Here is a 13,289-nt window from a genome sequence, read left to right on the forward strand (position 1 = left end):
TTTATTGTGATTGTGCCCCTCCTACCGTCTCATTGTGGCTTCTCCTTTGTCTTTGGATGTGGGATATCTTTTTTGGTGAGTTCCAGTGTCTTCCTGTCGATGATTGTTCAGCAGTTAGTTGTCCTGTGAATGTATTTCTACTGCCAGTCCTATAGTGCCGAGTGGCTCACAGGTGCAACTCTAGTTTTAAGGGGACCAATTATTATTTTTATCCACATTTAAAAGTGTCATTTAGTATATTTTGTTAATTTGATTAATTTTCTTATTGTATATCAATTAGAATTCTGTAAGATTTAAAAAGTCCACACACCACATGTAAAAATTTATTGCTTTATTTCATGCCGACCTGCTTAATAAGTGAATTTCTTAATATTGGAAATGCTAGTCTTATATAATTAGGCAGGATTTTATTCCATCAAGCAGAAACATCACTCAGTGTTGTCTTTATCTTTAATAACTCTTAAGTATGGCATGCCAAATGTTATTGATATACAAATGAGTCAAAAACAAATCTCAGAAGATTTTTAGGAAATAATAGATAATTTAGATTTTATAAATAGCACATTACTAGAAAGTAACAATGAAAAGCTGGCAGTTAGTCATTCTGCATCTGTATGTATATATGCATGTTATATGTGGGAGGACGTGCACTTACGCAAATATATTCTATAAGATATCCTTACATGGATGTACATTCATTGCTCATGTCTTCCTAGAAACATCTTAGACTTATTCTTACCTATATTCTCTCTTTTGTTGGTGTATGTTTATAAATATTTGACCTGACTCCAAAGTTGTTATATGAAATCAGTAACTATAATAATGCCTCTGTTTCCCACCATGTGTAACATCTTTTTCTTTACGCTTGGGGTTTAAAGGAAATTCTGTCTTTCCTGATGCATCCATGAATGACTCTGTGCACTAGGATGCAGTGCATTTGGTTATACTCTGTACTTCAATAGAGTGAAGGTGATATCAGCATTATGAACAGCAATAGGAATAGATAGAAAATTGTCTCTGTCCCTTTATATAATCTCTGTGCATTCTAGGGTTGGAATTGTACTGATCGGATAGTTAGCCCACTACCCAGACAGCCCTGTATTTGCTCACCACCAGCACTGCCATTGCCTCCTTTCCAAACTCATGAGAATACCTCAATTTTCTGGGCTTTGAAAGCACTCGTTATCTCCAAACTTGGTACTCCATAATCTACTGCTTTAATGATATAGTAGATCATTGACTCCTTAATGTATAATCTATGTGCCCAGCAAGATCATAACAGGTTAAACCAAAACCATAATGGATATTCTTGTTATATCCCCTGTAGAATGTTATAGTGCCTGTAATTAGTATGTGCTTAAGACTAATTATATGTTGAATGAATGAAGAGATGAATGCGTGCAATTTTTAACACTCTAACCCATGGTATGGTATTAAGATCTCTTTTAACAAATGGCACACTTCGTTTTGTTAGGCCGTATATTAAATATAAGAAGCATAATCTATATTCTGATTCAATCAATTGTGTGGTGGTTGAGTAGGACGCTCCATGAGAGCAGGAACATGATCTGTTTTATTCTTTGCTACATACTAGTACCTGGCAGTGTATGGTGCAAGAGAGTTGCCTTACAAATATGTATTGAGTTAGTGAATTCTGTGTCAGATAAGGATACTTTCCAGTTTTCCCTGCAGTAGAAGAGCATGTAGAATTACATGAGTCTGATTTAAATACCATATTATTTGATATCCAGAGGCTTATTTATGTTACCTTTCCCTCCTCTCAAATCGTGGCAATTTCTGAGAGAATAAACAAGTACACACTGGCCCTGGACCAGTCGTAATTATTTGATTCACTCAGTAAATTCCTTGTCATTAACCAACAAAAGATCTCTAATTAAATGAAATAGATAAAAACTTAAGGACTATTTTGCAATTCCTTGATACATTATTTTACTAACATTCATAAGTAGATATGTGTGTGTGCATGTATGGTGTGTGTGTGTGTGTGTGTGTATATATATATATATATATATATATTACATATATTACAACTTTAATGTAGTTCGGAATCTAAGACCCTATGTAGGCAACCTATCTCAAAAAATACTTTTAACAATTTTTTAAAAATAAATTTGACATAGTGGTAAGTATTTTTAGTTTTTTGGACCCCTCTTATACCTCTTAAATCAAGAATAGGGTAGTGCACACCTGTTGGGTGTTACTACCTTACAAATCTTGACTTTCCTTTAACACAAAATGTATAAAATCTTTTCCTCTCTTTCTGAAAACATAGTGATTTTAATTTATTTCTCTCTCCAAGTTTTCTCTCTTAAATATCACATTGGTACTGTGGTCATTTCTCATAAGATTTTTTTACCATTTTCTTTCTTCTTTTTAGTTCATAGTGGAAATAGGGGAACTAGTGGGAAGATCTTGGAAAATTTCAGAGTTCAACAAAAGTTAGATTCAAAAATCCCTAAAATGTAACAGTAGTCTTGATATCATGGGAGATGTTTAGAAAATGAATACACAATTAGGGCCATTATCATGTGCTCCTAAAACTTACTGAGACTTTATCTTTCATAACACTTCCAAACTGTGATTCCATTATGCTTGATTAGAACAAGTATGACATTTTATTTTAAATTTTCTATACTTACACCGACTTGGTTCCAAATATTCACCATTCCCAGTTCAGATAAGAATAACTTTCCTGGGAATTGATTTTTCCCCCATTTTATTATTGCTTCTTTGTTAAAGACAAAAAACAGATGTGATATTTTTAAAGATATAGAAATGAACTTGTTCTTTCATATAAACTTGACTCATCTCTATAACAAAAAAGTAAGTTGACTCCTTTTTTAACTTTTTAATTTAAAAGACTATCTGTTTTATTAAAAGGCTTAAGGAAAAATCAAAATCATTGATTTGTGGATGTGGGGGAATATAAATCCCACTCATCTAAAAGCTTTGTTATATAATTTTTATCTAGATGTAATTCAATCCAAAATAGTATGGTATGGGACTGGAGATGATGAAGATGTTTGTCTAAAGCCTAGACTAACAATGCAATGTATGACATGTTTGAGAAATTTTTACTGCTGCTGAATCTGAGGAAACAATATTGGTAATTAAATTAGATTACACACCCATTGTCTTCTTCTTTTATATGATTAACAAATTTAATATTCAAATGTAGAGACGCATTATGTTGGGAACAGCTTTTTTAAAAAAAAAGCTCCTCCCTTGCACCATACGCTGCCAGGTACTAGTATGTAGTATCGTATTACACTGGTGAGAGAGAAAGAAAAGCGTTTTCAATCTTTCTGAGATAACCTTTTTGAAACAGAATGGCGGCAGCAGGAAGCTGGATGGTTTTATGGTTCATGTTACCCATAATTATACATGAAGAAACAAAAACCTAATTCCCAGCATAACTCCAAATAACAAATTAATCATTGAGCAGAAACTAGTAAAACATGGGCCACTTGTTTTAATTGTTAACTCATTTCTCAGAGGCTGATTGGGCATAGAACATCTTTATATTTTACTTGAGGAGAAATATTTATATTTAGTTTGATTACATTTGGGATAGATCTACACACTGAACAGAAGAATTATTCCCAAATGAAATGAAGCATGATATGCTTTCATTTTGATTGTTAATCTTGGCGCATCTACACAGGAATACAATTAGTGTAAACTCGAAAATACTTTTCATTCAGTTGCCTTGCCATTGAGAGGTACCTCGGTTTTTTTATTGAATGAGCTGATTCAGAAAGCTCTTTAGCATTCAGATGCCAAAGGTATTTTGATTGCATTGTACTATCAAAGTATGTCATATCTAAAGACTAGCTATGTCGTAAAAATTGAATATCTATAGCAGTGAGGATTTGTTATATAATTCATATGTCATAGATCTTACTCTTCTATACTGAATGAAGTTTACTTAAGGTATTATATGTGTTGATATTTGCGCAAGAAGACACCGGCTAGACTCCAATCACATTATGAAATACAAAATAAAAAGTTGAATAAATAGCAAAACATGATTTTTTACTACATATTATGTTAGTCCATTGGTATTCACTAACAGATACTGATGATATAAAGAAGGACAAACAGTCTCAGAGCAAATTAATGATTAGACTAAAAAAATAGAGTGAAAAATTTAAGTATCAATACAACTAGAACCTTAATTAAGAAATTTACTATTCATTCTTCCTTACTATAAACATCAATCTTTAGTCAATTTATACTTCAGCCTGCACACAGGTGTTTCATAACACTGTAGACTAATTCCAAGTGGATGAAAATATCTTACGATTAAGCCCATGAACCTTTTATATTCTGAGAAATGCACCTTTATGAAAAGATTCAAAATATAACTAATTACACTGAATTATTTTAAATAATGGTTGGGTAAGTGATTTAAATGATGAAAGTATCATGGGAAATTCTTTTAGAAAATAACCATAATTAAGAAAGCAGTGTAGAAAGGAAAGATATCTAGGGTGGCTTTCCCTATGTGAAGTAAGATTTTTTTGCCACAGTTTATTAAATAAATTCTATGTAATCTATACACATGTATTTCAGATAGGGATTAAGCTATTTCTGTTTTTCTGATTTTTGCACTACTGTGATATAGACTGAGTAATTTCTAAGATGTCTGAAGAAAAATGTCAATTATAATAAGACATTAAAAGAGCAGAAACATAATTTTAAATAATCTCAAATGTATTGCTGTTATTTGTCTGTGTGTATTGATTTTGCAGGTCTGGCCGTGGATCATTTCAGTGAACGGATATACTGGGCCGACCTTGAGCTCTCTGTTATTGGCAGCGTTCTATATGACGGCTCTGATTCAGTAATCTCTGTCAGCAGCAAACAAGGTTTGTGAAGTGCTCTTGTTTTTGCTTTTAATTATCACTGAAAGTATTAAATAATGATACATAAATATAATATGAAAGCTTTACATTCTGTATTTCCTCAAATTCTCTCTCTTTTCAACTTATAGCTCTTACTGTTCCTTACAATTTTCATTCTTACTAGAATAACAAAGAGGCCAGGCCAGAAGAACTTCTCGACTCTAGTACAAACGTGGTCCATTGCTACCCGGATTCAAAAAATATTCATTCTGTTTGTTGCTTCCGTGGATGTTCTGTTCTGAGCAGAACACTTCAAGTAATCGAGATTAGTGCCTGTGAACGCTAATTTTTATTTCAAATTGCAGTGATAAGTAGGAAATGAGTTATTGTATATAGTAAAACATCATAGTAAAAATTATTATTTTAGGTAGTTGATAGGGATATTCTCATCCATGTGAAAAGCAACATGTAAAAATGACAACTTACCTCTCACACAAGTGACTGCAGAATCTACATGTGCTCTTCTTTTGTGGCACCCTTTTATATCTCCATCTCTGTGTCTACCTCCTATTTTTTACTCTCATTTTTGACTCCTTTCTGTGTCTCACACTTTTTTTGCCTGGCAATCTCAGTTCTTTCTGATGAAACTAATTGATTTCCCTTCTGTTCTTCTTTCCCTTTCCTACCAAAACTGCTTACCTATTTAACACCAATTGTTCACAATATATACTTGAGGTTTTTATATTTACATATTTTATTTACTGAATATTGCTTTGCTTCCTTTTTTCTTTTTAAACAAAATCAGAGAAGCTTCAAGAAAAATAATTGCATTGAACTTTCACTGTGTCTTTACTGGAAGTGTGTGTTTTTTGTATGATAAACCTAGATGGAAAAAAATTCCGTATTCACATAAATGATTGCAAAAATTTACCTATTTTAGCTTAAGTGTACATTTTACTGTTTCAAGGAACATTGAAGGAAAATATATGTTAAAAGGCATTTTATGTTTTACAACCTTTAGATAATAAGTGAAACATAAATGTTATATTACTTGTTTAAATTTCAGTACCAAAAGTTATATTTCTTATAAATTCTCTCAAATAATAGCCATTTTGTAAAATATGAAAAATTGTTATTATTATTACTATTCTTCTCAGCCATACTAGTCATATGTATGATTACCATTTGCCAATTTGTTTTCTTAACCCCATTTCTAAAACAGATAATAGTAATGCCAAATTTTGGAGGAGGATTTTACTGTTTAAAATCAGTTCATGATTGATTGATAAAATTGTCATTCAGGTAATCTAATTTGACCATTAATTTTATACAGAACACAAAATGATAATTTTGTAAATTCCTGGTTTTGAGCAATGGATAACTTTGGCCTGTAGGCTTTTTGTTGCTGTTGTTTGCAAACTGTACAGCAGAAAATATTACTGTGTATAATATGTCCCCCAGCCAATGCTTTGTGTTGGTGATGATGATTAAAGTGATGATGGAAGTGTTTTTTATGTTCTGAGTGACAAGTTTAATATCTCACATATTTCTACTGCTAATAAATTAATCCTAACAATGTTACAGCTAATATTAAAAACATTCTAATTCTGAAAGGTTTTTTATGAACAGGAATAATATTTTCTATATGATCTTGGATAAACTTAGTTTTCTTAAGTCTGAGTATTTATATTGCAACCCTTACAACTGCATTTTTTAAAAATTCTAGGCTTGTTACATCCACACAGGATTGATGTCTTCGAAGATTATATATATGGAGCAGGACCTAAAAATGGTGTATTTCGAGTACAAAAATTTGGCCATGGTTCAGTAGAGTACCTAGCTTTAGATGTTGATAAAACAAAAGGTGTTTTGATTTCTCATCGCTATAAACAACTAGACTGTAAGTATAATATTTTATACTATTATCTATATTGACAAAGTTTCTTTCTTATGACTCTCAAAATAAAGTATTTTTAAATTCTTAACTCTATTCATGGCTTAACCCCAATAAGTTAAGTTCACTTTAATTTTGGTATAACCAGACTTTTCAAATTACCAAAGACAAGAAATAAATAATGCAATAGTTGCTATTTTTGCAAAAACAGGTATGAAAATTTCAGGATTTGTTTGTATTTTCTTGCAATTAGAATTAACTTTGTTATAAAAATTTGTCTCTTATTTTGTGTTTTTCCAAATTCTTAATAAAACTTTGTGGGTCTATAGATAAACCACGCAAGTAAGGAAATTTGTCATTAGCCTTTTTCACTCTCTGATAACCAAGTAAAAATCATAGCTTTAACATTTCATCTTTAAAGGTATCTGAGGAGAATGTTCCCAAAGGTTGTATTTTCTCTCATGGTTTATGACTTTTATTGTTACTTTCTCTCCTAGAAAAAAATAGGTAAATAATTGACATAGTTATTTTGAAAGATGTGTTTCAAACAAAGCCATAAAAAATATCGAAGAACAAAGGAATAAAATGTGGCTGAAACGCTAATGATCTGTGTTTATATATGAGTTCACCCTTCAAAAAACTTTCAGATTTACTTATAACTATTCTTTATGGCAAATAAAAAGGGATTGGGCTTCCCTGGTGGCGCAGTGGTTGAGAGTCCGCCTTCTGATGCAGAGGACACGGGTTCGTGCCCCGGTCCGGGAGGATCCCACATGCTGTGGAGCGGCTGGGCCCGTGAGCCATGGCCGCTGGGCCTGTGCGTCCGGAGGCTGTGCTCCGCAACGGGAGAGGCCACAACAGTGAGAGGCCCGCGTACCGCAAAAAGAAAAAAAAAAGGGATTTAATCTCATTTGGTATGATGGTCTGGAAAGGTAGCAACTGATATTTACCAAATCAGTTTTGGAAACAGATTAAAACAACATATATTCCCCTAAAACCTTCCTGAAATTCTATTCAGTGTTTTGCTACTCTTTGCTAATGATCTGACACATATGGTTCCAAGGTTAATATGAGGACATTCCCTCTCATCCTCTAGTTCTGTTTGATTCATATTCATAGTCAAATATCTCCACCATCATAAAAAATAAATTAATAAAAGTCTGCCCTAAGTATAATAGGTGTTTGATTACTGGTTCTTACAGAATGAAAGCCACTTTCATAGTCACCATTTCACTACCTAGATACCGTTTCTGTTTCATTCTAATGACAGATCCTGCATGGAAAGCCACGCAACAGCTGTGGCTGCAGAGGATACTGATTGGATAGAAATATAGACAAAAATAAATGTGGTACCCATTTATCCATGCACACAAACTCCTATCTGATGGAAAGCATACCATATTAAACATGTTTTTAGGGAAAAAAGCCATGTTTTGTTTGTGTTCTGACAGACAACTACATACGGATTTTAAGCCTTTGTAAATACCAGGGGGAGCTGTTTCTGTCTGTTAAACCAGTTTTGAAACTACCTAAATTTGCCAAAGGAAAAGTGACAAAGTATGTGCTTGAATAATTTCTTCTCCCTCATGGGAAATGTAAAGTAGGGTAAAGTTTCTATTAATGTTGAATGTTGGGTAGTAATTTCTTTTCATCTATAAAGGAGAATTGGAATATTGAAATAAGATACTCCCAGTAAAAATTTGATGTTATTTCTTTTCAACATTGCTAATTCATCATTTCACCTTATTGAATTTTATGTTTTTGAAACCTATTGTATTTATAATTATGTGTTTCTTTTTTCTTTTGTTTTGTTTTGATCAGTACCCAATCCATGCTCGGATCTAGCATGTGAATTCCTCTGTTTGCTGAATCCTTCTGGGGCCACCTGTGTGTGCCCAGAAGGAAAATATTTGATTAATGGCACCTGCAATGATGACAGCCTGTTAGGTAGGTAAACTTCATTATTCTGTAAGTAATGAATTACTGTATACAGTAAATGTTCACAACTACTGAAACTGAGCAGTATTAGCTACTCAGTCATCACTGATATTTCCATGATATCACTGGTTCTTGAATGCCTGTGTAAACTATTCTTTTCTCTGATGATGACTTCCCATCAATTCTTTCTACATTTGTTCACAAAGCTGCATTGAGCACTTACTGTGCATCGAAGACTAGATTAAGAACTTTGAAGTCACACACAGAATCAAGAGACCTGTTTATATAGCTCCTGTATCAGTAAAGATAATGATATTTCTGAGGGTGCCATTCTGCTATTAGTTTAAACCCAACTCCCAAATCCATTTATTCATTTAGCAACTTTATATATGTTTTGTGTGCCAACACTAATTTAGAAACTGATGATTAATTTAGAAAATAAATCTTAGTTTCCTCTATGTAAAATTTGATTAACAGTAAATACTACTACTACTACTAATAATAATAAATATTTTGAGGGCTTCTGAGCAAAGCATAACACTAATTTAGAAACAAAGGACTAAGTTAGAAACAAAACTGAAAATATTTCTTCATTCAAGAAGTTTATATTTTAGAAGCTAGAGGTTGGAACAAACATTTAAAAACTTGAAATATTATTTCAGATGCTAGTATGTGTTAAATAACAAAACAGAAAAAAATCAAATGAAAAAAATCAAAACTGAAAATAGTGTGATGGGAAAGGGAAAGAGATGTCTCTTGGATATCCAGGCAGACTTTCAATAAGTTTCCTCATATTCAAGACATTAGCCATAATGGGAAAAAAATGCTACTAAGAGAAAAGAAAATCAACACATTAATTTTATGTCACAGACAAAAATGCAGTGCTCCAAAAATCACTTGAGGGTCACAGCAAACATTTTTCCAATGAGATACACACTTAGGATCTCTTCATAGCAGGGCTTCCCACCGGTTGTATTTCTCTGTTTAAATGAACTCCTCATGTGAACACAGTGTCTTTGCCCTCAGTCAGCATCTATACCCCCATATCATTGTCTCATTGTTCTCTGCTGGGGGTTATGCCAGCTGAAGACTTTTGCCTTTCCTAAGGCACTCAGTGTCTAAAACTGTCACAGCTCTTCCATTTAATATGTATTTTTAATCATTTGATATGCAAAGCTGAAGAGGTTGAAAAGATGAAATGATGAATGACACAAACACCAATAAATACTTATGTGAATAGTGATATAAGCCACAAAAGAGACAGACTTTATGCTATTATGAGGAATTAGATGATTATCCAGTTAGAGAATTGATTAGTTCCTATAGAACATGACATTAGAACAAGATCTGCAAAGATAGATTATATTTAGATTAAATAGGAATGAAGGAGGAGGACACTGAGAAGAGGAAACTGTCTGAAAAGTCATGAAAGCATGGACTGTAAAGAAAATAATGAGTCATTTATTCCAGTTAGTGTGTAGGATGTGCAAAGTGCTGTTGTGGGTGGCAGTTGGAACATTCTTAACGGAGAGCTAAATATGAATCATGACTGGTATTTTGGATGGGTATTTTAGTGCCAGTCATTGAAAAGGGATGCTGTCACTGGTACTAGGATGCACCCTTCCTCTACCAATTCTCCCAACTAGAGTTGCCATGATCTCAATTGTGATGGTAGAATAAGAGAATTAAATGAACATTTTCAGGTACATTTTTCACTCACTGCTCTGACACAGTCACAAACTCTATACTTAACATCTCAGAAACAGATTCTTAAAAACGTCAACAACTCCTTCCTTGTGGAAGATGTGCCTCATTTTCACTAGTTCCATATATACCCATAAGCAGTGCTCTCACAGATGCCTCCTGTGTGCCATGTCTACTTACACTATTGTATGGGTGGGAGAGACCCCTGGGAAAGAGATGAGTATTCTGCACAGAAGTACACAGCTTGTGCTACCAGTGTGACTTTTACACTGGTTCAGATATTATAAGTGTATTTTTTTTTCTTATGGTCAAGTTGCAGACAGCTTTTCTTGTTTTCCTTTTATAAGTAAATAAGACTGTCTCTTCTACATAACCTCCCTTTTTCCTCTTTGCTTAATGCAAATAATTTATTCAATAATACAAAATCAACAAATATACAGGAAGAACATGGTCTGGAGTAGAGCTGAGGTGGTGCTTTGGATTAAGCCAAGATCTATCACTTAACTAATATGTTTGGCCCTGTACTCCCTCAGTCTCAGTTCCTTCTGTGTGAAATTGGATTAACAATAAATACTACTACTACTGCTAGTAATAATAATAAATACCTTGAAGGCTTATGAGCAAAGCATATTTTAAGTATGTTATGTAGATATATATATAATTTCATTTAATCCTCACAAAACTCCAATGATATTATACTGTCATTGCCCCTATTTTTACACATAAAAAATTGAAGTATGGAGAGGCTCAATTGTCTAACAATACTTAATAATGGTGGTACCCTAAGGTGGACCTAGGCATTCCACACTCTTAATCATCACATAATACACTCCAGTGTCTCCAAGTCACCCAAAGTACCCATGTCCAGAGTCATTGGAAATACTAGAAATAACATACAGAAAGTGCCTAGCACAATGCCTTGCAAAAAGTAGACACACAGCACTCTAAAATAAATCTGTCATGAAGTAGGCAAGAAAATGAAGCTATTACCAAATTGTATAGTTTTATGTTTTAAATGAGGAAGCATTTTGTCTAAATATACAAAGATCTAAAACTTTTTTATAAATTTTAGTTTTACTATTTCAATCCTGCTTGAAAGGCAGGGTTACAGAAACCTCCTCAATGTTTATTTTATGATTTAAAAGAAAATCTTATATTTTAAACAATCTGAGTGTTAAAAAGTATTCACACTGGCCTCTGTATATGAGCCTTGGTAATGGATGGCTTGAACCACTTCGGTTAGGAATATAATTAAGTGGATTTTAGAATTATTGATTGGTGAAGATAAAAGCCAATTAATTTTTTCCTGACATTAGCATTTGATACAGCCAACTTTTTCAGCTCTTTATAATTGCTTGCCTTTCTCTAGCTGCTATTGTTAAATGATGAGCACCCTGAGTATTTTTAATCTTCATGTAAGAAATTTGAATTCAAATGTTACGCGTTCTTGGAGAACTGTTCACCTGCTCTTCCCTATAGTTGATTATAATTGCTGGAGCTTGGCTTCTGGGGGTGATTTTGTTATTGACAAAAGCAGCTTCCTTTTTCATTATAGAACTATTACAGTTAGGTTTTGAAAGAATGTAACTCTACTTCCATTTCATCAGGCAGTGTTATATTTTTTAAATTTCTGGTGCCTAATGAGGCACATTATAGAAATGCACCTGTCCTAACATGTAGAGATTTTGAATACCTATGTATTTTTACACAGAACATCTACAGGTGAAAATGAGCCCTCCCGTAACAATCCTAACTGTGATCATAATACCTTAAATATTTATCTTCATTGTTCACATTCACAACTCCAGTTAGGATATTTCATGCTGAATGAGTTAGAAATGTTTTGGTAAATTTTAAATTGAGCAAGCATGTTTCACTAGAGATCTTTCTTGAGAACGTGACCTCTACATTCAACTCTTTGCTAGAGATTCCCACTTGCATTTATATAGGTATCTCCAATTTAATATGTTCAAAGATAAAACAACACTTCAGGTCCTATTGGCCTCGTGTTAGAAACTGAAGAATTATCCTTGTTTTTTCCTTTCCCTCTGATGTGATTTTTGTCTTCTAGTTACCTTCAGAATATGTCTACATTATCTATCCCACATTACTCTATTTTAGGCCATCATCTTATCTAGCCTGGACAATTTAAACAGAGTCCTAATAGTCCCCCTGCTTTCAGTTTAACCCCTACCAGTACAGTCATTCTTGGACTTTTTAGACTTTTCAAAGACCTAACATTGCTATGGGGGCAAAGTCCAACATCCAAGGATCTCCTATGACACTCTGCTTATCTCTTTAAATTCACTTCTCTCTTTCAGTTCCTGCCTTCACACTCTGTAATCCAGGTCCAGTCACAGTAACTTTCATTCAGTTTCAACAATGCTCACCTTCTGGTATTCATAGATGCCACTCCACGTGAGCTATATTCTCAGTGCGCCTTATGGGCACCTAATGCTAAATAAGAATGTTACTGGGTAATTTACCTAGTAAGTTCCTCAATTTCCTGTTGAAATTTAACAATACACCTTGTAGACCCAGATCGCAGGTCTTCATCCTCATACTATTCTAGTATGGCTAGAACTCAAATTCTCATTTGTGTGTATGTTATATACTTATATACTTAAAAATTTACAAAGTTTTATAATTTTGACTTTTACTTTCCAGTTTCTTATTTAATTTAATATTCACAACAAACCTATGAGTTAAGTTGCACATTTGTCCTTAAGGCTATCTTAAAGTAGAAATAACTAAGGCTCAGATAGGTTAATTTGTATGCCTAGTAAGGGGCAGAGCTAGGACTTAAAAACAGGTCTCACTACATCAACTGTCATTTTCTTTATACTCTGTGTATATAGTGCCTCATGAGAGAGCCCTTCATATTA

General features: G+C 33.3%; 1 protein-coding gene across 1 annotated transcript in view; it reads left to right on the top strand.

The window, feature by feature from the left end:
• Positions 1-13,289, top strand: part of LRP1B (LDL receptor related protein 1B) — a 1,432,692-nt gene that overhangs the window by 1,331,995 nt on the left and 87,408 nt on the right. Inside the window, exons 80-82 of the mRNA XM_073806959.1 lie at positions 4,776-4,892; positions 6,595-6,768; positions 8,584-8,709. Coding sequence (XP_073663060.1) covers positions 4,776-4,892; positions 6,595-6,768; positions 8,584-8,709 — 417 coding nt within the window. The remainder of the gene's footprint in view (positions 1-4,775; positions 4,893-6,594; positions 6,769-8,583; positions 8,710-13,289) is intronic.

This window comes from Tursiops truncatus, chromosome 7 (genome assembly GCF_011762595.2).
Source record: "Tursiops truncatus isolate mTurTru1 chromosome 7, mTurTru1.mat.Y, whole genome shotgun sequence".
Lineage (NCBI taxonomy): Eukaryota > Metazoa > Chordata > Mammalia > Artiodactyla > Delphinidae > Tursiops > Tursiops truncatus.